The 25795-nt window shown below is 37.4% G+C and overlaps 1 protein-coding gene across 6 annotated transcripts in view; it reads left to right on the top strand.

The window, feature by feature from the left end:
* TCF4 (transcription factor 4) overlaps positions 1-25795 on the top strand; it is a 341982-nt gene that overhangs the window by 305089 nt on the left and 11098 nt on the right. For all 6 annotated transcript variants that reach the window (XM_063076471.1, XM_063076472.1, XM_063076470.1 and 3 more), the window contains 4 exons: positions 3911-3978; positions 5122-5200; positions 7791-7867; positions 10970-11173. In XM_063076471.1, coding sequence (XP_062932541.1) covers positions 3911-3978; positions 5122-5200; positions 7791-7867; positions 10970-11173 — 428 coding nt within the window. The remainder of the gene's footprint in view (positions 1-3910; positions 3979-5121; positions 5201-7790; positions 7868-10969; positions 11174-25795) is intronic.

Here is a 25795-nt window from a genome sequence, read left to right as displayed (position 1 = left end):
TTTATTACAGTATTAGCTCATGGTAACCGCATGAAGGCATTATTTTCAGGAGAAATGAACAGTTTCCAGCTTAAAGAACTCAGCCCCCCAATATTACAACAACCAATTTAAAAAGTTAATTTATAGAGGGGTATAGAAGCTCCTGTTGAGCAGGTTAGCGAGGGACTTGCTAGAAAACTCAGGAGTTTAGTGAATGTCGTAGGAAAAGATTGCCAGAAACATCTCTAGGTTGTGTTAATCGTTTCTCTGATATAGGCATTTCTACACAAAATGTTGAAGCCATTTAGGTTTGCAGAATCCAAATTGATGGTGGCCACTGGTCCTTCAGACTGACCAGCCTCTGGTGATACAGCCTTCTCTTGGGCTAAGCTGGTGCTGCTGCCAGCACTAACTCTGCATTCCAGCACACAGTTCTCAAAAGCTCACGGAAGGACTATGCTCCTGGCTCCAATACTCAGCTGCTGGTGATGCTTTGATAATTTGCAACCTGGGGAGTATAGCAAGTAGGTCACAGTTCAAACCAACCTACTCCTGGGCATTAGCAACTGGTAAGGACTTTGCTGTCTTCATGTTCTTAACCTGACTTTATGGGTGGGCAGTAAAGGGAGTAACACCTTTTCCAAATTTTGGTTTTCAGTAATTAATCTCCAGGCACCACTCATCCTGGTGTGTTGTTTAGGGTGTATTCTAATGGGAATTGCCATTTCCCCAAAGCTGAGACTGGGAGAGAGGATGGCCCAACAAGTAGCCTGAGATACCGAGCCTTTCTTGGCGCTTCATCTTCTAGCCAGCACCAGCACCTGTGTTCCACTCTCTGAACAATACCGGGTGGCTGGTGGTGTTGGAGCCTCCTACAAAATTACAGTTCCTCTTAATAACTGCTCATCTTCCATTCACATTTATGTTACAGTTCTACTTAGAGACTGATTATTTTTTCTCTTGGGCAAGAGAAATTGATTAGAGCCCAAATAACTTAAGAAATCAATACAGTGTTTACCAAATAAAGGCAGTAGTTTTCATCATTATTTTTGTTACATGGGCATTTTAGTAATTTCTATTAATATGAGTTGATAAAAACTTGGGCCTAGAATAGTAATCAAGCCGTGTTCCATTAAAGCCGAAAAGGTGGATTTGTTATGTTTTGCCAGACACGACCCACTTCTCAGTGCAAACAAAACAAAACAAAATAAAAAGCAAGGCATGCCAGTGGAGAATTAAAAATATATTTACTTTCTGGTTATTTATGCCCTTTGATATATCAGTCACACAAATAAGAAGATAAATCTTTAAGAGAAGGACCCATGCAGTTTAACATGTTCAGGGAATCTTGAAAATGTGTCTTCTCCAGTGTTTCCTGGAACAGAACAAAAGGCATTCCAAGTGAAAGCAAACTGGCCCCAATAAACTGCTTTGAAATTTAAGCCCTTGGGTTTGGTTCTCCAGCTGTTGCAAGGTAAAATGGCTTCATGTTAAAAAAAATAGTCTGTTCTTATCAGTGGCTTCCATGAGTAGCCTTTGTAGTTTTCTGGAAGGTTTTTATGACAAGATGAGGTAAGGAATTGATTCTTTTTATTCTTCTTCCTGAGTTTTAATAGCTCCTTGCTAAAAACGGGCACTAATAGAAAGTCTGACTAAAAAGGTGGAGCACTAAAGAAATCATAATGATCATATTCTGTTTTTTCTGAAGTGTGATTTTATGCTATTTATAATTTATTTTTTAATGTTCCTAAAATATTTTTATTAGTTTTTAATTCTTTCCTGTTTGGTTGCATGAGGATATATATACTTTTTAAATTTATAATCTTCATTTTAAAGTTGTTCAAAAGAGGACTTAATCTTTTGAAAGCTACTACGGTAGCAAATTTTATCTGCAATTGAAACAATATTTTGTTCTTTTTTGGTTTAGGTTCTTTGTTAGATAATATGATTTTTTTTTTTTTTTCCAGCATGGCTCTAAACTTTCATTTCATGAATATCTGTATTTAAATAAAACAGATATCACAAATTATTTTGACTGCTTAAATTTAATTTTTAGGTACATAACAATGAAAATATAATATTGTTTCTAGAATAAAAAAGATAATTGCTCCCCCCTAAGTACCATGGTAAAGGCAAGCTGAAAAAATGATAGTGCCTTCTGTGTTTTCAGATCTTTATTATTTTCTCTTTAGAATTGTCTTTAGTTTTTAAAGAGCTTCTTAATGCAGAAATTTTCTTCATTTTTATGCTAGATGTAATTCCAGTTATCTTTTATCTTATATTAAACATTTGTTAATACTCTTGATATCTTTCTGAGTTACTTCCACTAACCCAATGGTATGATGTCAGACCCACGTTTCAAAGAATTTGCTTGTACATATAATCTTTAGTGCTAATAACTCATGTATTTTTGATATTGTAAATTTGTCATAGAAAAAAGAAGAGGTTTATTTTTCAGAAGGCAGTTATATTCTTTTTATCATATACCAGTTTTTCCTTTCAGTAATTAGTAATTAACAAGTGAATATGGGTGTGGGTTTTGTGAACCAAATAAAGCATATATCAAAAGATTATCTAACTGACACGCCCAACATATTTATATATAAAAATAACAAGCATAATTTAACCATGCTAAGCAGAGGTCAGGAGCATGAAATTAAGACCTGAACAAGCAGAGAATTTGACTACTGGAGATCTGACTCCAGCCCAGCATTTTGTAGATCTTTGGAAATTGATGGTAGCACCTTTGCCAGAAAGAGGGCTCTCTTGATTCAAGAAAAGCGCTAGAAAATATTTTGAATTACTTGAATGTGCTTGGATCTGTCACTTGATTCAAGATTTTCTTTTCTTATTTAACAAAAAAAATCTTCCCCTGGAACTTTAGTAGGTTTTATTTAAATATTTAAATATGTGTCTATTTGCTGATGTTGAGGCCTTAAGAATTGCAACATACCCAAAGTTCTAGAAGTTGTATGAATACTGAAGACCTCAGAAGAGCACTGGCTATGTCACTGACCACTTATGAAGGCAAGTCACCTTCAAAAGATATGTGTTAAACATAGAGGTGGCTTTGAATTATATACTGGAATATATGTCTTTTGTCAACAATACTCTTTTTTCATCTATCTTGTAGATAAAAGTACTAGTATTTGGGGGGAGACAGGGGAGAAAAAGGGGAAAAAGGAGGAGTTGGTAAAGGGACACGAAGATCAACTACATTGTATATTGGTAAATTAAAAAATAAATAAATAAAAATGCTAGTATTTCAGGTGGTAGAGATAAACTTCATGAATATGTAGACTTATTTTATCGCTGGAGTTGAGACCATATTGACTTTTAGTAGCAATAACAGTTCACATTTTTTTAGTGTGAACACAGACTTAAATATGTGCAGAATATATACTATTTAAAATATTGAAAATATTTTCTCTCCTAGTTAGCCAGACCAGTTATAGAGTTTTTGTTTAGTTTACTGTGAAACTCTGAGAGGCCCACTCCATTTTGCTATGTATCAAACTTTTATTTGAAAACAGATATATATTATTCATGAAGATAATTCAATTTGCAATATAAAAATATAAAGAAAAGCCTAACTTTGGGACCTGAAAGCACTACATACTTGGTGATGACTGTCATGTGCCCATTTGCCACTGTTCACCACCAAACTCCTCATAAGTGGCAAGTGGGAGAAGTAGTAGCAACTAAAACACTTTATCTTTAAACCAAGATGTCAGGTTTATATTTTATCTGTAAAAAATGTAACGTGAATATATTTGACATCTACCTCAGCAAACAAATTAATGCTAATTAAAGATTAATGTGTTGTAATTAGCATTAAAAATGCAATTAAATTGTGAGTAAATGGACCAGGAATAGAAAATGGTTAGACGTCTCACTGCCTGGTTTTCATATTCTGCCTTTGTTTTTGCAGCAAATAGAGGAAGCGGGGCAGCAGGCAGCTCCCAGACTGGAGATGCCCTGGGCAAAGCGCTTGCTTCGGTGAGGAAATATTGACTTTGGACTCCGCATGTGCCATGGTAGAAGGGTGAACTTTAATCAGAAGTGGACGTTTGGAATTTTAGAAAATGAATGGCAAATAACTTTGATTTTTGGAAAATGTTAGCTTCCTTGCCTAAGGATCATTGGAAAGTTCGAGAAAGCTCTGATGATCTCCTCCACTGTGACTTCTTACAGAGGTTCTGAGCCACACCCGGTTATGGACCTGGGGATTGTCTCTGGGCCTTTAGGTTTATAGATTTTCAATTGTAATTTCTTATTTTTCTCTAAAGTCATATTGACCAGCTAAGACTAACCATGCAAGGAATAGTTCTAAAACACTTCAAAAACAAAAAATGACAATAACTGAGGTTCTGGAGGAATAAATAATAATAAATACATAATAATAAATAAATGAAGCATATGTGAGGTCCATGAGGAATTGTCACATAATTGGCCTCTCTGCTTTTCCCACCCCACTGGCAGGAAGCTAGATTTAAATATTTCTTTCACGTTCCCTAGTGACAAAATGGCATACATTATTTGTCTGAGAAAGTATATCTGGTATGTTCTTCAAAAGCTAAACCCGGTCATTTACAAACATGAGGGGAGATTTGTTTCTGTAAGACTTTGTCTCTTCAGTTGGTTCTTCCATACCATTGGGAGCATAAAATAAGTTTGACTTATGTTAGCATTGTGCCCTGAGTAAACGTTTGTATTTAATCTGGGCCTTCTCATGCCATGGAATCAAACCCTCAATCATAGTAAAGGAATAGCAAAAAATCTTAGTAATAATACTGTCCAGCCTCTTGTTTTGTGGATGAAGAGAAGGAAGTTGGGAGTGTCTGCTTGGGCTGCCCATAAGCCACACACCAGTTGTTGGTGGGAAAAGGATAAAAACTGAAGTCTGCTGACCCCAGCCCAGTTCTTTTTCCGTCATGCTATACCATCTCAGTAATTCTTCTTTTGAAAAATTAAAGTAATTGCTAATTTTTTTATTTTAGGATGTTGATGCTATAGTTGTTACATGTGTTTTGTTATTTGTAAGTTTTAAATGAATTGCACTGACAACATTGTAGTTTAAAAAATTGTTAATTGTTCACTCCTAATGAATGAGGATTTATTTTTTCTCCCCACTGTTTTAAGATCTATTCTCCAGATCACACTAACAACAGCTTTTCATCAAACCCTTCAACTCCTGTTGGCTCTCCGCCTTCTCTCTCAGGTACTGTAAAAATAATAATAATAGTAATAGTAATACTTAATAAACCCCATTGCATCATAGTAGCAGTTTGTAAGAATGATTTCCCCCTTATCCTTCATGCTATAGGAGATGGAATCTCACTCACCCCCAAATCCCAAAACATAACATTCCTGTATAGACTAATAGGGTTGGGAGAGACAGATTACCATATGATGGAACAGTCATTTACATCCAAACCTTTTCTTAAAAATTAGATGATCTTTTTAGAATATACAGGCATATGGAAACATATATCTTAAACTTAGCTGTGCAGAAGACACCCAACAGCAGAATAATATATTCCAATAAAACATCTTAGATGAAAAAACTCAGTTATTGTAGTTATGAATATGAATATAGACTATATAGTCATCAAATATAGACTATTTAAACAAATCATTTCCTGCAGAAATTTTAGGCTTTCCGAATTCCCTCTTTAAAGTACAGGCCATTGGAATGTTTGGGGAGAACTATAATGTTCTAAATAAGTTATGAAAATTATGTGGAGTAAAGGGGATGTTTGCCTTTAAAATACAATAAATTATCATAACCCATGGCTTCAAGTTGAATAATTTTAAGTTGTAGAATTATGTCAGTAAATCATTTCACTTTTCAGAGGTCCATTTAAGAGACTTCTTGCCCTTTTAATATAGATACTTCCAGAAAGCCTTGCCTGGCGCATGTCTCTGCTCTTTAGAAAGAAGACAGGTGGCTTCTAAAAAAAAGCCAAATCACATCTGTACCTGATTGAAACCTGACCTTACTGTAATTTACAATGGAGTCACTTGCCCACATGTTGCCTCCTGGGACCCCATGTTATTCCCTGCATGCGGTACTCGCATGGATTGTCATAAACTGGGTTCCCTGATAGAGAACGGGAGTTTTCAGCTTGCCACAAAACTTTCAGAAGTGATGGTCATGAGTTAGATGAGATTTAATATCTGTCTTTTCTAAACCTCCATGATATGGGAGGGTCACAGAATAGGGAGGGGAGGGATAGCTGGATACTGAAGTCCATATGTCCAGAGAGACCAAGATGAAACTAGGAAGAAAAAGAGATGTTTTTAAGAGAATATTGAAACATTCCCCGCAGCAGAAATGGAAGTAAAGTTCAGTATTGTTGTATTCTTCTGGTTCAGTACCAGACTCTTAGGCTCTGAAAATTGGTCTCAAGTGTCAGTGTCCAGAATCAGGGGAAGATTCGGTACGAAGGACGTGAGACAACAAGGGATAGAGAGTCTCAGCAGGTGGGACTATTGAGTTCTCCATTTCAAACAAAGCAGCTCTAATTCCATCTGTATTCTAATTCAGGGCGGGTGGGAAGTTCTATGTTCTAATAAAGTGTGAAAACACCCGACGTAGTATAATGTCCTGATTTTACAGTTGACTGTACTTAGGCCCAGAAAGGGTGTGTGACTTGCTGAGGTTATGCCAGTAGTCCTAGCTGAGCATGGACGAGAACCTGGGACTCACATTCTGCCACCCCACTTCTAGGTTAATGATGGGAGAGGAAAGTTAGGGGGCATAGTCATTCAGGAAAATACCAACATTAACCTCAACCTGGGCAGCATGCTCTAGGTGTAAGGCACAGAAACAAGGCTAGAGATGTCACTTTTTGGATCCTGGTAATGCATCATGGAAGACCAAGTGTTAGGAAGAAAGAACTTTTATGAAGATGAAAATATGGGGACAGATTGCTATTTTCACACCAACGGCTCTGTCCAAATTCTATCAAGAAAAGTAATTGAACAAAATATTCTATTTTTATTTAGCATAAAAATACACATGGACACCCAGAAAAGACAGGAAGAATGGATTTTAAAAGTGCTAACAGTGTCGGGGCATGAGATTTCAGTGAGATCATAGCTATTTTTTTTTTTTTCCTTTTTTGAATTATGTATTTTCCAAGTTTTCTATTCTAAATTTAGAAGTGGTTTTTATTTTGTAGGTTAGACATGTATTATGTATTCTAACAGGAATCTTTCTTTACCTTCAAATTTAGTGAATCAGAAAAATTTTCTTTGGGATAGACTGCTTAGTGGTTACTGTCCTGTTGAGTTTTTCAATTTCTGGTTTAGTAGATGGCTGCCAACTAATTTTATTCCCTTAAAAAGTTTCTGAAGGGTTATCTCTTCTTGAAGATCATGTTTTAACCAAGTAGCAAAGCCATTTTCCACTGGTGGGTGAATTTTGGTTGAGCATAACCGGTCTTGTATAAATGTCTAACAACCTACCTCCCCACCCCCACCCCCTTTTGGATTCTAAAAAGTACCTGACTCTCTAGTGACGGTTTTCCTTCAGCGGGAACCCTTCTAGCTACAATTCAGAATCAATTAAATGTTCCCTTTCACGAGGCAGCCTGAGGGAATCGTGAGTCTATGTGAAGTTTACATATTCCACATTTAAAATGGCTTCCTTGCCCCCAAATTCTTATGTGGGAAGCTTACCTGTATTTACCTTTTTGTTTAAATGAAAACTCAGCATTGCTATTTCTAAAAGGGCTGTTTAAAATATTGGTGAGTTTATTTTTAAGTTTATATCAAACTAATGGTAATTCCCATTTTATTTTCAGCAGGCACAGCTGTATGGTCCAGAAACGGAGGACAGGCTTCATCATCCCCTAATTATGAAGGACCCTTGCACTCCTTGGTATGTCTCCTCTGCTGATCTCTCCTCTAGCCATTTTCACATGATTTTCTTTTTGTGTCTACTCTCCAAGATTCTTATGTTCTCTAACACTCACTTGAGGTCAACATTAAACACATGTGCCTGGGTGGAGCCAGAGTTATTAGACTGTGCTTCTTGTTTATAGATGGTAGCCCAGATACGACCGGAGTGGAAACCACAGGGCTTGAAATAATCTAGAACCAGATAAAAGATTAAAAATCCTGGAAGCGTAATGGCCTCCTCCCCATCTTTGGGAAAGATCCCTGTCAACGATTAAATAACTTTGCTGACATTAGAGTGCCGGAGCTCCAGCTAAGCACCATAGCTGAACACTTGAAGGTTCTATACACCTCTGCTTTGCTTCCTGGAATAACAGGTTGATGGGGGTGTCCTATGGATCTCTGAATAAGAAATGTATTAGTCCGTTTGTGATGCTTATAACGGAATACACACAACTGGGTAATTTATAAAGAAAAAATGACATTTATTGCTTACAGTTTCTGAGGCTGAGAAGTCCAAAGTCCATCTGGTGGCGATGACAGTGACCCAGGGGTCTCACGTTGCAAGATGGTGGAAGCAGAGAGAGCAGAGAGAGAGACAGACCCTCCTCTTTTTTTGAAGCTCTCAGAACACACCCCTGACCACCATTTTTAATCCATTCACTACTGCATGGTCCTATAATCCAATCACCTCTTTAAGGCTTCACCTTTCGATTACCATAATACCATTTCCCACCCTCTTAACAGTCACAGTGGGGGCTAAGATTCTAATACATAAACTTGGGGGACACAATTCAATCTTCAGTGAGTTTTGGGGGCTATAATTCAGTCCACTACGAGAAACCTGATGTTTATTTCCTTGTTCATTTTGGTTCTCATAGAAATCAGTATGATTAATAGTAAAGAAATGCCTACTCTTCTAGGAGGGAATAGCTGAAAGTTTCCATAGGCATAATGAATATTATAAATGTTCACGTGATTCAGTGTCTGACACTTTTGTCTTTCTCATCTCGTGGTGGATGGGGCTGGATCTCTGCATGGAACAACCCTGGTCTTTGCGGTGTTTAGTGCTTGATTGAATCAGATGCGGGGGTAGCAGTGAGTGTGAGGAGTCTTTTAGTCCTTCAGGGTTGAGTTTTCCTTTTTGCCTCCATATTTTGAGATGAAACGTGGAAGAAGTCATAGATTTATGTATCTAATTTTATGTTGTCTTCTTAGTGGGTCAGAGTTTCCTTTCTTCCCTTTCAGCGTATGCTTTAAATTAAAGAAAATCTAAAAATGAAAATACCAAGGTGGGTTTTTCTCCTTCGTTGTGCTCTTCCTTACTGTGTTGTATGGATCAGCCAGGTGTGCGTCTTAGCCAGTAAAGGCACCCACACAATGCAACAACATACCCAACACCGCCCAGCTCAACTCCTCTGCAGACCACACCCAATAATGCACAGTCATTCTCTTGGACCCATTTATCAAAACCAGGCTTTGTCCAACTACCGAACTGTAAAGACTAGGTTTATAGTCATGGGCTACAGCTTCGATTCTCTACAAATTCTGAACACTGAAGAGAGGATCCATAAGCAGAAACTGCTCTCTCCACCTGAAGGCCGTGAGCCAGAAAGTGTGATAGGCGCACATATGACTTCTCGTGCTTACATTTACACTTAGAAGTATATATTATCATTCTCATTTTTATAAACTAAAAAGCATAGACTCGAAAGAAGTTTAGTAACTTTTCCAAGTTCAAATAAGTAGCAGAGCTAGCAGTCATGGGGAAGTCGTTTAACTCCAAAATTCACCAGATCAAAATGCTCTGTACCATAGACTAACCCTATTAGACACACATTCTTCCAGTCAGTATAGAATAATTAGAAATTGTTTTCCTCTTGTAGTAGAGCCGGTACATCTGTTTGGGCAGCCCATTAGAAGTCAAAGTAGACTGTAGCGTGATCTAGTACAAAGAGGCACTGGATGTAAAAGACCTGAATTCCAAGCCTGACTTTACCATTTCCTGGTAGTGTCACAATGAGTAATTAATTCACTAATTTCTTTGAGCCTCATTTTCACATCTGTATGGAAGGGGTAATAATGTCTTCCCTGCCTGCTGCACACACGTGGAATGAAGATCCAATGAGATGGTATATTTTGAAGTGCACACTGGAGAGTGGTATTTGATACCATTTTTGATTGCAATAAAAAAAGAATACACATCTACATGATGTCTGCATGTCCTTTTTTTTAATTGAAAACTATAGTATAGGCCTTATCTAGCTGCGGAAAACTAGGATCCTAATGGTTCAGATGCAAAAGGGTTGGTTGGTTTTTAATCATAGAAGGTAGTGAATTCTGTATTACAGCAGGGGCTTTGAAATCAATTAGAAGTCTTCAGGGAACAGTTGATTCAAATCTTTGTGATTCTTCAGTCTTGAAATCTCATACCACTTTGGTTGACCAAATTTTTGTAATTTTTTTCTGTAACCATTTTGAGGCCCTTACATATACACAATAAACACGCATAAGCTGGGATTGGTAATAAATAGAAAGCAAGATACACAAATAAGAAGAACTCAACAAGAAATTATAATCTGTATGCATTTACTTGTCTCTGACTCAATACTTAGCGCTATGCCATAGGCCACAGGGAGGCCAAAAAAATTTACCTTCGAGAAGATAATTTAATTGGGAAACTATATATAGGTCATCTTTCCATTGTTAATTTTTTTAACTCATTAACCAATCCCTGCCAGAATGTTCCTTAACTTAAGAAATGTTTTTCTCTTCTAAAGTAAATCTAAATTATTTTTAAAGTTAATGCAGTACTGTATAGCATATGTATATTATAATGTCCTGGAAGAATTATTGGATTTACTTTGCTCATGAAAAATAACACTATAATTTTAACATTAACGTTTTCTACCAGTTTTCTAGGAAAGACACTATTTTTATTATTGTTTTAAGGAAATACACTTTATTGGAAACATAGTCACAAAGCCAAAAGTGTGGTTTATGTCAACTAAAGTTTACTTATACAGTATAACCTATTTATGCATTTCAAACTAAATCACATTTCACGTCATTTATTAACCAACAGCAAAGCCGAATTGAAGATCGTTTAGAAAGACTGGATGATGCTATTCATGTTCTCCGGAATCACGCAGTCGGCCCATCCACAGCCATGCCTGGTGGCCACGGAGACATGCATGGAATCATTGGACCTTCTCATAATGGAGCAATGGGTGGTCTGGGCTCAGGGTATGGAACTGGCCTTCTTTCAGCCAACAGACATTCGCTCATGGTAAGTGTTGAAATTTGTAGACTCTATAGTTATATAGAATTAGAATTTCAGGTGTACATGCTGTTGCACAGGGTTTTGCAACCATCACCGCATCTAGTTTTGGAACATTTGTACTCCCTACGAAAAGAAAAACCTCCATACACATTAAGCAGTCATTCTCCACCCCCCACTCCCAAGGCCCTGGCAACCGCTAATCTACTTTCTATTTGTATGGATGTTTCATATAAATGGAATTATACAATATATGGTGGTCTCTTCTGACTGGCTTCTTTCACCTAGCATAATCTTTTCAAAGTTTATGTTTTAACACTATTAGAGCTTCATTTTTATTGTCAAGTAATATTCCATTATATGGACATTCCGTGTAATATTTATCTATTCATCAGGTGATGGACATTTGGGTTGTTTCTACTCTTTAGCTATTATGAATAATGCTCCTGTAAATATTCATGTACAGGTGTTTGTTGGGCACATGTTTCCATTAGGAGTGAACTGCTGGGTCATTGCTGGTGTTTTTAGTTATTCATCTTGGTGACATTGGCCAAGGGGCACAACTTAAGTTCATTTTACATTGCTGGTGTTTCAAATATGAATGGGTTGTTTGTTTGTTTGTTTGATTAAAGAGGCCAGAATAGCACCTTTCAATCTGAGTATGGGAGGCAGAAAAATATGCTGTATTTATCTGTGTAAATTTATTCTGTGGGACTGTGTATAGAGCACTTTTACCGTTACATATTTACGATTAAGTCTTTATTTGAATAATATTTAAGCAGATTTGCCCATATTACAATTAGAATTCCAATTTTGCTCATTACTTTTGAAAGGATCTCAGAGAGCATCCATTTTTTGGATGATTACAAAGATTCAGAGAACCTTCTTAACAAAATATTAAATAGTGACAATGAGGTGACCAAATGGGTGGAGAATTTAACTTGTGATTTTGTGTAATCCAGCTCCCTACAAACTCTTGCCTGGTCATTAAACACCTTAGTGTCCTGTTTTGTCCTTTATAGGCTCTTTAAAAGTTGCTTGACCAAAAGTCTATTTTTCATTATCCTTATAGCATCTCTTGTTTAAAGATGATTCCAGAAGGAAATGCAAAATAAGTTCAAATTATTATAAGGTTCTTTAAGTTCTAGCCAAATAGTGTTCTTATGTCCTCCTTTCAATTTCTCTTAATAAAAGACTAAGAATAAGAACACCATTCGGAGTGGTATAATATTGAAACCTGCAACCAATTTGAAACCAAAAATACTGATTTATAAATAGAAGCAATGAACTCACTTCTAAAATGTGGAAAGATATTTTTGAATGCCAAAGCTAAATCTTTTTATTTATTTTTTTTCCTTTCCTTGACCTCTACCCTAAAAATTCATCATTGAGTAAAAACTGTTTGTCTGTTCATGGCAGTTGCTAAGAGTTTACAAAAGGAAAGTCTAGATTTTAATTTAGCTTGGCCTCAGGTAATGTGTTAAATACACTCGGGATGCATATAATATGAGATTTTCATTTGTACAGCTCTTTTTTTAACTACAATGTTTAAACAATACTGCTTTTAATTAAGAAATCTGGCTTTATTAAAAGCCAGATCTGTGACTTATAACCATTTCTGTATATCTGCTCTCAATCAAGAGAAAAATAGTGTAATTTCTGTAGCTGTGTTCGTTTTGCATATGTTAAACCGATGCTTACATGCACCCAGGGCATTGCTGCAGAGATGGTCTTTTCTGTACACATGTGAGGTTTGTTCTTAAATACCAGAAGTAGGTTAAGTGGTTCTTTAAAATCTCAGAGTATACATCGATGCATTTTGGAACTATTTGACCTTTGAATTGCCTTCTCTTTGAGTCTGATTCTGAGGTGCGATGGGGAGAAAAAGACTAGAATTATTTTTGGAGATGGGAAGTTGGACTGACCCAGGTGGAGGGGGAAGGAAGAGAATGGAATAGAACAATGGAAGAAGGGAAACAATTAGCCAGTATCACACAGAAACCTCTTTGATTCGATATTTAAAAAAAAAAAAAAAAACCTATACAGAAGCTGCCAGTTCTGCTGATGAGGAGAAGTTCCTGTTCACTCCTGAAGACATTTAACATTCAGTCAAGGGTAACCGCAGCACCCGCCAGATCATAGCATAACCCCAGAGACGTGGCCTGACCGTAACCTGCTGCCCTTTGCACCAAACGAGGCTTTGCAGTCTTTCTGCTTTCTTCTTGAAAACCATTCAGCGTGTCCCCACAATCTAAGCTCCTCAGCCTGAAACGCTAATGTGTGTGAAAGACATTGGATTGGCATATCTTTCCTGTGCAAACTGGTATGAATTTTAAAACAAAAGCATAAGAACAAAGGAAATAGTTTTTGAATTTAGTCAGTCTGCAGTTAGCCTTTGACCATTTGATGCATTCCGCAATAAAAAGGAAGTTTAAGGGGAAGAAAAGAAAACCCCCCCCCAACAACAAAAAAATTCAAGGAGGATACTGGTAATGTTTTCCACATTTGAATTTTAATACATGAAACAGGCTATAAAACTTTGGCCAGCTGCAGTAAATAAAGTAGCAGTGGGAGGCATGCACCGGAAACTTCGGCAGAAAGTTCTCGTTCCCAACTACACACCTTCGTTTGTTGTTCTGGAGGAGAAGTGACTTGCAGTAACTTGAGACTCACCCCAGGGCTGGTTTTGTTTTGAACAAATCCCCTTTCTAACTCTCCTTAATAACGTCTTCTGATTAAAGAATAGACAGCTTTGAATCCCCTTGACCTCCGTCCTCTTCTGGTTTCCTCTCTCCCCGCCTTCTGAAAATCAAAACAAAATGGCTTGATAACTTGGAAGATGATATAAGCATTTCTTTCTTCAGCAGCTTGAAATCGTGGTGGGGAAAACTGTGGTTCTGCCTCGGCTATTGTGTTATCTCATTTAATTGCTAACATATTGTACTTAGCTTTTGATTCATAAAATGTTTTCCTTGGAGTTCTGAAGTAGGTCTTCAGTGATTTACCAAGTATTAGTGTAATGAAAGGGATTTTTTTCACAGCGGCATGGCTCATAACACTAGAGTGAACGTTGTATACTTGGGAGCTTTCTAGATGATATTATTTGGCTGTGCTCCTTTCCTGCTTAATAACCTCCACTGGCTTTCCGTTATTTACAAGATAAAGACCAATTCCTTAGCCCAGCATTTAAAGACCCATTACCATTTACCAAAAGCCTTATGTTTAGCTATTCCAATATGCAAAAAGTTTTCCAGCAAGACCAGTCTGTGCATATTACCAGAGTTTGCCCTGTACATTCTTTAGGTACTTCTTTTTTATCTGTCTGGCTGGGCCGGCCCTATCCATTTCTCTCTGTCCATCTAATTCCCACCCATTCTCAAGAGTTGTGACTCAAATTCCTCTTCCAGGAAGTCTTCTCTTATTACCCTCACCCATGATGGTCTTTTTCTTCTCTATGCTCGTAGCACTTTGTATCATACCATTTCTAGATATTTATCTTACCCAGGTATGTATAGCTATGCATCTTTTATAGGTATGACTTTTGACTTACCAGCTTTTGTGAATTCCTTAAGTACCACGTATTACATTTTGTTTCCCTCCCAATAAATAGATCATCAGCCAAAAAGGAAGAAAAGAAACTGACATTTTCTGAGTGCCTGAGGAGCTGCCAGCCCCTCTGCTAGGTGCAAGAGCCTCATGAGGATCACAGTAGTGGACAGTGGGGGTGTTGGTAAAATGAGCCTTCAGAGGTTTGAACAGTTAGTCTCAAGTCTTGCAGCCAGACTTCAGCTTGGGTACATCGACTCCAAATTCAGTGCTCTTTTTTACTACCATGAGTGCTCCTTAGAGTTTACCTATAAGTATACCATTTAAGAACTAATTTTAGGTGTTGGGAGCCTGTGATTTTCAAACTTTGATAAATGTTGATTCCCTAAAGAAGTTTCTGGGTATTTTATGGCCAAGTTCCCAGAGCAGCTTTCTTCCCAAATGTAGAGGTGGAGAACTTTTTCTCCAATGTGGTGGCATGCACATAGTAAAAGGCATGTTGTCTAAACACTTGTTCTTAAGTCAGTATGTTTGCACTAAGAGGCCAAGAGGTGAGAACTCTTTCTACTTGGGTCCTTAAGGTAGTACATTTTAAATTATTAAGTTATTTTTCTTACTATAACCACTCACTTTTGTAATAGAATTAAAGCAGAAATTTCTGAATGTGGGAAAATAAGGTAACAGCCAGGCTTGTCACTAATTTAGTTAGAAACTCTTGCTGAGATGCAATCCCTTCTGTACCTCAAATATCTCTGTGGTTAATTCTGATATTAAATCATTAGATTTCTCATAAATTATTGAAATGAAAATTTTCCAGATATCGTTTTCTTCATTCTTCATTCAGTGTTCAGATTCACAGGTGAGATCTAAAAGGAAGCCTTCCAAATGACCTAACCTCTTCTTTTAACTGAAGAACAAAACGCACATCAAAAATGTTTTCATGTGACTGTATATACTCCTGGTTACTTGTCGGTGGAGTCAGCAACAATGGGGTCATTGAGCTAAAAATCTCCTATACTACTAATATATAATATTAGTGTCTCTCCCAGATTCATTTTGTTTAAAGTCCATTTATTTATTTCAGTAATATTTATCAGTGATTACCAAGTACCAGGCCCTATGTTGAGTCATGGTCTCTGCTCTCAAAGGGTTAGTGGACTAGTTGGAAAGGACTTACATTTCAAATTGCTGCAGTATACCACCGTTCTAGGCCCCATAAGAGAGCAGGGGCCCAACTGTCTATCCAGGAGGAAAAGAACAGGTGGTCACTTGGTAGAGATGTAGTGATCTCCTACCAGAAACTGTACTAGTGACTTAGGGATGGAGAAGCCCATTAATCTTGCTCCCCACACCTGTCCTTCACAGCATCTGCCCGAGACTCCTTACTAGACCCCCCATGTGGGGGTGGGGAACACATTTCAGAAACCACCAGTATAAGACAATCTGAGCCCAGCTTTCTTCCCTCTTCTCAATACCATTTTTAGATTTTCTTTGGATTAAATAGAATTTATCAGAAGAACATTCATTAGGTAAAGAAACCTCTTTTATTTAACTGACATTAAACATATGACAACTTTTACCATTTAAAGCTTCATAGAACAAGCAACTTAAATTAGTTTTGCTTGCATAGTTAAGAGTTCAGACCATTGCATTTCAGATTCTAAAAGCACCCCAGAAATCATTTAGCCCACTGCCCCTGTTTTGCTGCTGAAGACTGAGGCCCAGAAAGGGGAAGCGACCCAACCATGCGTACTCACTATTTAATGGCTGAGCTAGGATTAGAAACCAGACAAACCAGCAACTAGACCAGCACTCTTGGTGCTGTACCCACATTGCCACAGCAGACTTCCTCTTTAACCTAATACCATAACAATTTCAAAGCTGTGGCTGGTGTTAAAAACCATTCTGTTACTATTACTTAACTGATGCAACCCAAGAAAACTCTTTAGTTGCCCTTTGGCTCCCTGCAACAGGGTGCTATTTACCCAATAATACTTGGCAACAAGAAAGGGTAGTAGGCATTGACGTGATGTTGCGTTTACTAGTTTACAGTCAAGGGAGTGGCAGGAGTGAGAAAATTCTGTTTCTAGCTGCACCTCTTCAACAAAGATATATGATCAACAACGGAGTGTCATCTCCAATTTCTCTCATCCTGGGTTTTCAGATTTTGATGTTAAAATTAGGATATTTGCCTATTCTAGTGTTCCACCATCTCTCCCAGTCTCCACAATTAGCAAATATTTCTGAAAGCAGATTAGCAACTTCAGCTGAAAGTTTTTTTATCTATCTCAATATTGTACTTTATTTTTTAAGAACTTTAAAAAAAGGATAGAGAGGAAAAAGGACTTTGAAGAAATTCTCTTAACCATGGATTAATTATAACAGCTTCCTCAAATATCCATTTGATATTTCTGTATTAATTTAAACAAAAGTCAAAAGGTTTTGAATGCAGCAGTATCAGAGAGACCATTTAAGCTCTATTCAGCAACCCCTGAGATAAGTGGTTAGGACCCCATGCACACCCAGATCTCACAGCAGTGGGTCCAATGGAGGTCTCCCCTTGTTTCCGCCCCCCCCCCCCCCCACCTCTTATATTCAAATTCAGGCTCTATAACAAAGAAACAAACAGTCTGCATTGAATGTCTACCCCCAAATCCTGTTCTCTGTGCTCCTAGGACAAACAAATCTTAGTTCTCTAGTGTTTAACATCCTAGAGTCATGAACTTTAAATAAATAAAAGACAAAAAGCCTTATTGTCTTCCTCACTTTTAGTATATCAAAAAAAGCATATATTTAAAACAGATCCTGTAACCTCATCAGATTTTTACATTGTTTCTTGTTAAATAATGGAGGAAAACGCAGGCAGATACTTTTACTACCACAGTAGTCATATTTTTTAATTGAACTTTTATTGGGTAAAGGACACAGTAAGTACTAAAGTATCTGTAATTTGGAATAGCCACCACCTTTGCATTTTAAAATATGTACTGTCAGCCTGGTTTTCTCAAGAAAGATGATTTTCTGTGGGGAAATATATATTGTATAAGTTAGAAAATACACGTATGTTCATTCCTGCACTTTGAGTCTGCTGTGCTTCAGATGCTGTTGGAGATGCATAAATGAGCAAGAGAAAGTCTCTCATCTTACAGCCCTTATACCTGGTAGGGTAAAAACACAGGTATATATCTAACTGTAATGCAAGGTAGAATTATTAAGTAATCTAAGAAGCAATTTGGACAGCCAGGAGGGGTTCCTGGAGAAGATACTGAACTCATATTAGCGTTTGCGTGGAATTTCAACAGTTAGAGACAGGATAGAAAAGGCATTGCAGAGCCATAGAATAAACATGATTTTTTAAAAAAGCAAAACCAAACCAGAAAATGAAGTCTCATACGTGCCCAAATGGAAGAAAGAAAATTGCCTGATGATACCGGCCCTTGCAGCTCTCTGGTCAAGGCTGCGTTGGACGAAAAGCCCCTCCACAGCCCGGCAGCCCCGACAGTTGGCTTGAGTATTTCACATGAGAGTCCACAGGAAGAGCAAGTTTTCATGTCTATTTTTTACATCCAAATTAAATTAACTCATGGAATTTTCCACCCTTAGGAATTAAGTAGCAACTCATGAAGTAATTCAGTTATGTCATTCATACCAAAACAGAAAATACTAGAGCAACTTGGCACTGTTTAAAAGCCAAGATTAGGGCTTGGCCATTTTATATTTTTTTCAAATTCTGTGGCCGTTGTGTTATTTTAACTTTTATTGTGGCTGTAAAGTTTTCAAATCAAAAGTATCTTAATTGCTTAGAAAACAGAAGTGTAAAATGAGTTCGCAAGAGGAGGTTTAGGCAAAGCAGCATTAGCAGTGAAAACTGAAAAAACCTGTAGCATTGCATTTTCGTTTTCGGAACTGGAGGGTTCTACCTAATTGGTTGACATTCACAGTTGTGCATAATTATAGCTTGCTCTGTATCCATAAATCATCTTAGAACTATAATGTTGAGTTTAACCAAAAGATCTGTCCAATATTAGTTAAATGACATCTTTGGGGAAGCATTGTCCTGATACAATAGCCACATTCATTTTAAAGCAGTTAATTGGACATACTGTCAAAACCACCGTATTGAGTTTCCACATTTTAATTTCGCATTTGCCTTCTCCCCAGCTTCTGCACGCGGACCAGGCTCGTTTGGAGCTGGAAGTGTGTGAAAGTTATTGGAGAATGGTAGTCTCTGGGTAATGTTTCTGTAAGCTGCCCCAATTTTTTCCCCTGTAGTCTAGATGGGAAACAGCTGGGTTTTGTTTAAAAAGCTGTTTTGCAAAATGTCTGAATACTGAGCTATAGAACTGAGGTCACCATTCAAGCAGGTGCTCAGGAACAAGTGAGAGAGAGACTCGGGGGCTGGCTGGCTCTGTAATCTGCAGGGTATTTCCTATTAGAGGAAAAAGTGTTAAGGTTTGCTCCTTTATTTAGGACACAGACAGGTATAAGTAAGTAATCACATTAGCAATGCTGTTAAAAATTGAGTATCTTTGCACATAGCCAGCCCTTGAGTGCATAATTAGCTCAGTTTGAAAGAAACCAAAATGATCATTTTTCTCGCAAGGCTTCAGATACAAGGATCCACGGCTCTAAGTCTCCTTTCGATATTATAAGTGCTTGAATATGCTCCTTAAACACACCCACAGTAAAAGAACTACTATTTCAAATAAATACTACCATAACTATGGCTTCTGAGTTTTTGGATGCAGTCTAAGGGAAACGGAGGAAAGAAACCTGACTTGGCAGGATCTGTACTGGAGCACTTTTGCAAGAAACATGTGGAATCACTAAAGTCCAGTGCACGTCAGGTATCCACCAGTCAGAAGATGAAAGGAAATAAACCTCCTCCCCTGGGAGCTGGAGGTTATTAGCAGCTGTTTATCCAGTCGGGAATAGAGATTAACATTGTAATTTTTTTTAAGAACTAGAAGAGAATTTGTTTGGGAAGTTGGCTCTTCATATCAAGTCACTGTGCGTTGCCAAAAAAAACTTCCTTTCTCAGAACTCATGTACTAGAGTTGAACAGTGTTATGATTCTCTGAGAAACTCTGGATTACCAAAAAGTCTATCCCCACCAAGTGGAATAGAAGACGACGGAGAAATGGATGGGGGATTGCCGTTGACACATTCCATTGTACTCTTTACAATGTGAAACAGGCTGTTTGGTCTATTACCTGTTCTCCAGCCTGACTCTAAACGGGACATTCTGCTCCCACCCCTCACATCCCCACCCCAACTTAATCTTTGCCACTCTAAGGCATACACAAATGGATTTTGCACATGCCTGCTGCTTGTAAAATGACTTCTCAGGAGATATTGGGGAAGATGCTTAGTACTCTGTGGTGCTTTATTCTCAAAGAAAAAAAAAAGTTGAATATTGGTATTTCATCTTTTTCTTTCTTTTTTTTTTCTTTTTTGCTGATTTAATGCTACTCTTAATGTCATTTTCTTTTATTAAATCCTTTCCTTTGCTTTTGATCTTATTTATAGCAGAGCCACTGGTCATATGGAAACTATTATTGTATAGCTGGGAGATGAAAGACTTCATTGCAGTTAAATAAGAGTGAATCATTTGGGCCAATAATACACATATACAGTGAGGTACCATTTGTGTCCAAAATGCCCTGTGTTGTTCACTTTGTAGCAAAGCTGTTGAGGTTTATAAAGGACTTTACAAAAATCTGCTTTTTGTCATAAATATGTAGTCTTACAATATGAAAACACATGTTAGCACACAGTCTTTAGCTGCTTGCTTCTTCATACACACACATACATACAATGTATAAATAATGCCACTTATTGATGTAAAAATAGAAATTTTCATTTAAAGAGTTAAGGTTGGGATGTTATTTAATTAGTGTTAAATGTCAGTTTTTTAAAAAATGTATTTAGATAATCTATGTTAAAATTCTACTCATTACTCAAAACCTATCTAAAATGCCACCTTCTTTTTAAAAGTAGTCCCTGGTTTCCCAAACAAATAGGACCACATTATCCTTTAAAATCCTACATGACCTTGTACTCCTTTATGACATTCATCTGATTTTGCTTTATATAGTAATTATATTACCCTGCCATTAAAATATAAGTGCCTGTAAAGTGATAGACATGTCTGTCTTTTATTATTTTTCTCTGCAAATGCCTATATAGTGCCTTGCATATAGTAGATATTTCAAAAGGTGTTTGTTGAATTAAATTGAGTCTTTATTATTTGATAAAAACATGCTAAATGTGTATTTGTCAATATGAAAGGGTTCAGATTTCAGACATAGTCTCACAGATACATGGCATTGTATCATCATTGACTATTTAGGAAGTATCTAATTGCAGTATTACAGTACGACACAGTGACCTACACCCAGTCCCTGCCTTTGCACACTCAGTGTTAAGATAAGTATAGGCCTTATGAATGGCAGCAAAACAAAATCATCGAAGTTTTGCATCCTGCACTGGTAAATGATGCCCTTGAACATGTTTAAAGGGTGGTGTCTATATGAGTAGTCAGGGAAGAGCCCTATCTAGGGCCACCAAGATAATGAGAAAGTAGAGAGTTCTGGATTGTCCAAACAATCCTGATGGGGATTGTGGGACTGATGAAAGAGAAGCATTGAGCCATGAGGAGAAACCACCCCTGCAGGTGGAGCAGGGAGGGCTTTGCTCAAGCCTCGGTGATGTGGAAGCAAACCTAGCAGGTGAGGGGCCAAGAGTAGGTAACTGAATTGGGATTTAGGAATTTAACAATAGAAGGGAACTGGAATGGTTCCGGGGTGTCCAGGTGAAGGATGCAGCAGCAGCACAAGGTAGAGATCTTAGACTTGATGCATAGACCAGAGAAGAGCCATGTTGGAACTTCAGCGTGCAGGAGACCAGGGGATGTGGAGAGAATACAGTAGTTAAAGGGTGTTTAGAAAGTGATGGGGAAGAAGTGTTTCATTAGTTAAGGTGAGTTTCTTTACACTTCGACTTCCTTTCCAAAGATTTTACAATAAGCATAGATAATTAAGAAAATTAATTAATTTTTTGGATAATTAAGAAAAGCATTTTAAAAAGAAAGGCCAGTTGGTTACGGTAAATCCCTAGTGATGGGCCATCTGGGCTGGCTACAGAGTGTGTTGTGGAGGTTAGCAGCGTGATTTGTATGCTCACAGGTGTGCTTGTATTTCGGAGATCCACAATGCCAAGTACACATCAAGTGTTCAATTGTCTTTTCCATCACTTTCAACAAAAGAAGCTGCTAGGACTACTTGCAGGGCTTCACCATAACCTCTTTGTTAGGTGGGTTTGGTTCACGAAGGTGGATTAACCTTACTTCCGTACAACTTACTTTAGTTCCATACAACCTACACACCTGGAGCAGGGGAGGGACAGAATGGGCTGTGTTAACCTCCTACCACAGTCCTCGTTTGGTGCACTGCGTCCAGTTATGATTTCCACTGTTGGAAAATGATGCCGAGAATTGTGGGCAGGGGGTGGAGATACAGAAGAGAGAAGTGAAACCATTTTAATGAGTTAGAAAAAGAAAGATGAACTGAATTCAGCTTGCAGCCATTTGCATCTCTTGAACTATGTATCACAGAATCATTCATTTTAACCATTTTGGTGGACAGTTTGGGGGAATTTCAGCCTAGCTGATCACATGACAAATAAGCACTGCCACGGTCAGCATCATTTAGCTCATATTTAAATCCTCTTGAAAATTATTTTATTATCTGGAAAATAAGCACTAAATCTCCAAGAATTGCATGATAAGGAATTACCTTAAATTTCAGGCAAAGTATGAGTGCAGCCGTGAGATTTCTGGAGAAAGAATTATATGTTCTCAAGACAGTTATGAAATCTTCTCTCAATAAACATTTTAAGAATCAAATCAAAATCCAAACCGAAGAATTGAATCTGGATCTGACTTTAGTGAACACAAGGTTGAAGAGTGTCCCAGATGTTAGGTCGTTCTCTCATGAGATCTGGTTATTAGAGGTAGGTTTTGTTTTCTAGGGTCTCTGTGCCTCTGGTGTCACTGCTCACAGAATCAGTCCACTGCTGCCATTTCATGTACTTCCGAGTTCCCATCTGTAAGCCATTAAAAAAAAGTTTGCATGACCACTTTTCACCTTTTTAAAAGATGTACTTTTGGACTAAATGATATTTTGCACATTTGAGAAAATAAGTTTGCTTTCCTCCATTATGACAGAGATCTGGCAAGAGAATTGAAACTGAAATCTAGTACTCTACAACTGACATGTATAATTGATATTTCATGGGGAGATTACAGTTCAGACACCAAAACTGTTTTCTATGTCAGTAGGTTTCTAATTACAGTGAAAGTCCAACTTTTCTGTCATGTTTATGGAAAAACAAGAGAAAAAAGTTACCAGGACTTTTTTTCTTTGTCCCATTTTCTTATTATTTTTCTTCTTTCTAAAAAACACCTATGTCAAAAGAAAAAAATTAAACCAGAATCCATTAATAATATGCCATAATTTTGATGTCCCAAAACGTTTATCATAGCATATCTGGCTTTGTGTTATTATCACTTGGTCTAAAAATTGATGACAAGTTTTCTAAAGATCCTGTTCTAAACTCTTTTAGAAAGGTTATGGCAGAATAGAAGTAACTGAGGTCTGAAAGCCTGTTTTGAAGCAGTTATCTCTGGAGATAACATTAACTAGGATTGAATAACTGCCAAATGAAATTTAATACATTTTCCCATCCATGAAATAGGCCTCTTAAATACAGCAGAATAATTACTTTCACAATACTCCCTGGAAACAAAGAGAGGAAAAACATTGAATGTCTTTTTTGTTTGTGGTATTTGTTGTTAGCTTGAGGATAAGGACGAGGATATTTACCAAGATGCGCTATGCATTTCCATGTAAAAACAGTCTTGCCAATCTCCACCTAATTTGAAACTGCATGTCTTTTAAATCTGTTTATGTTGGAGGAGTTGTGGCAAATATTAAATTTTATAATTTAGTTAGACATCCTGGCCTTGGCTTGAGTTGATGAACTATGATTTTTTCCCCCTGCGATAAAGATAACTAAAATGATTTTCATATCCATATATGCAAGACTACTTCAAAAAGTTCATGGAATGATTCATGTTATCTTTTAATTCTATTTTTCCAGGAACTTTTGAAGTACCCTAGTATATTTGTATATATTTATGCATGTAATATGCTTATATGTAGGTATGTGTATATATGTGTGTGTGTACACATGTACGCACACACAGTGGGTTTTTTTTTTCAATTTTATTTATATTTATTTTTGTGGGATACAGTGTATTGTTTCACTGTATGTATACACTGCACAATGATTCGCTAGGATAGATAGCATACTTTTGTACCCATTAGTCACACCCTGTTTTCACACAACAGCTCCAGGAAGTAAACTTCTTTCACCCCTTAACTATGCTCCTCTCCACTCTATATGTATACGCCCAACCAAATTGTTCAATGTTGTTACAAGTTTTCTGAGTTCCAAATCTCAACATAAAGGTTGCCTAAGTCCCTTAGCCATTCTCTGCCTTAGCATTCTTCTGTAGAATGAACAGTTTGGCCTAACTGATTTCCAAGTACCTCCAAACCTCAAAGTCTAAGTTCTGTGATTTAAAAGTGCTTCTAATACATCAATCCTTTCCTCAGAAAGTAAGGTTATTTAAAATCATATGGTGCCGACATGATTCAAAAGAAGTGAAACACATGTATAGGTATTTAATTATTCCCAATGATAAATTCACTTAAGAAAATTTAAATAGCTGTATCGGAATTTTACTATAACTTGACCTAAGACCCAGTGCAACTTAGATATTTGCATGTACATGGACCAGCTGTGATTTAATAGGCTTGCAGAAAGGGCAGTCCAAGGCAACCATGTGTGGACCGCATGATCTTGCCTACTGTCCCTCTTTCATAGCTCATGGGACCAGGAAAACATCTGATCCTAGGGTGGCCCATTCATAAGATGGACCCGTGTCTGTTTCAAAATGGGGAGCTGGGCCATTAGATAATCTTGGCATTCTGAACTTAGAAATACTAAGACAGAGAGGGAGTTAACAGCAGGTACAGAACCTGAGAGAATGTATCAAGAGACACCATGAAGAGTCCAGGCTGTAGTCATGGGGGTAGGCAGAAGCCAGAGAGAAGCAGAGGTGCCCCCACAGGGAGGAGGGAGGCTGAATGAATGGCCCATAGAGGCAAGGAGTGGACTTAGGTCCCCAGAACTTTCTGGGATCAAAGCCTAAGTTATAGAAATCTTTATGATAAATCTTTTTGTACTTGAGCAAGCTTTAGTAGGTCTCTGTTCCTCACTATTAAAACTACCATGCTAAATTGATGAGTGCACAGAAATCCTCCAAAGGATCATTAGAAGCTCCATGAGGATGGAGACCACATCTAAGTTATTCATCACTCTGTCCCCAACACCTCACAAAGTGACAGGCATGGACTAGATTAGAAAATGTTTGTTGAATTAATAAATGCAGTGTCTGATCAATCAGTTAATAATTTGAATAATTTTTTAATTTTACTTTTATCTTTTAGTGTAAATATATCTAAAAATACATTCTGTGTGATTAAGAGAAGACTATTGTTAAAGATTGCAAGATAATTCACAGTGTTAATAAAATTAACTGTTTTTATAAGCTGGCTTTTAACTTTAGACTAGTGTTATCTATATGAAAATATATCAAAATGGGGCTTTAATGAAATATGGATTTTCTAAAAATAGGCACTGTATATCATACCTAGTGCCAATTTGTAGGTTGGAGGAATCTTTTTCCTAGTTACATTATTGTATATTTATTATATGAAGGTGGACAAACCCCCTGACCCTTGTATATACAGATGGCAGTGTTGGTTGTGCCATCTGAGTTAGGCACGTGATAGATTGGTGCTGACCCTCCACAATGTTTCTTTCTTGGTCTCATAAATGTTTCTGGAAGAGAGATAAATCGGGTTACAACATGCTGTCTGTGGCCAAGGAAACAAGCAAGGCAAAGCTTGTTCCTCAGTTCCACAGCCACAGGCAATGGAGTTGATCCTGGAGAAT

The sequence above is a fragment of the Cynocephalus volans genome, chromosome 13, assembly GCF_027409185.1.
Source record: "Cynocephalus volans isolate mCynVol1 chromosome 13, mCynVol1.pri, whole genome shotgun sequence".
NCBI lineage: Eukaryota > Metazoa > Chordata > Mammalia > Dermoptera > Cynocephalidae > Cynocephalus > Cynocephalus volans.
This window is presented reverse-complemented; position numbering and strand designations above follow the sequence as displayed.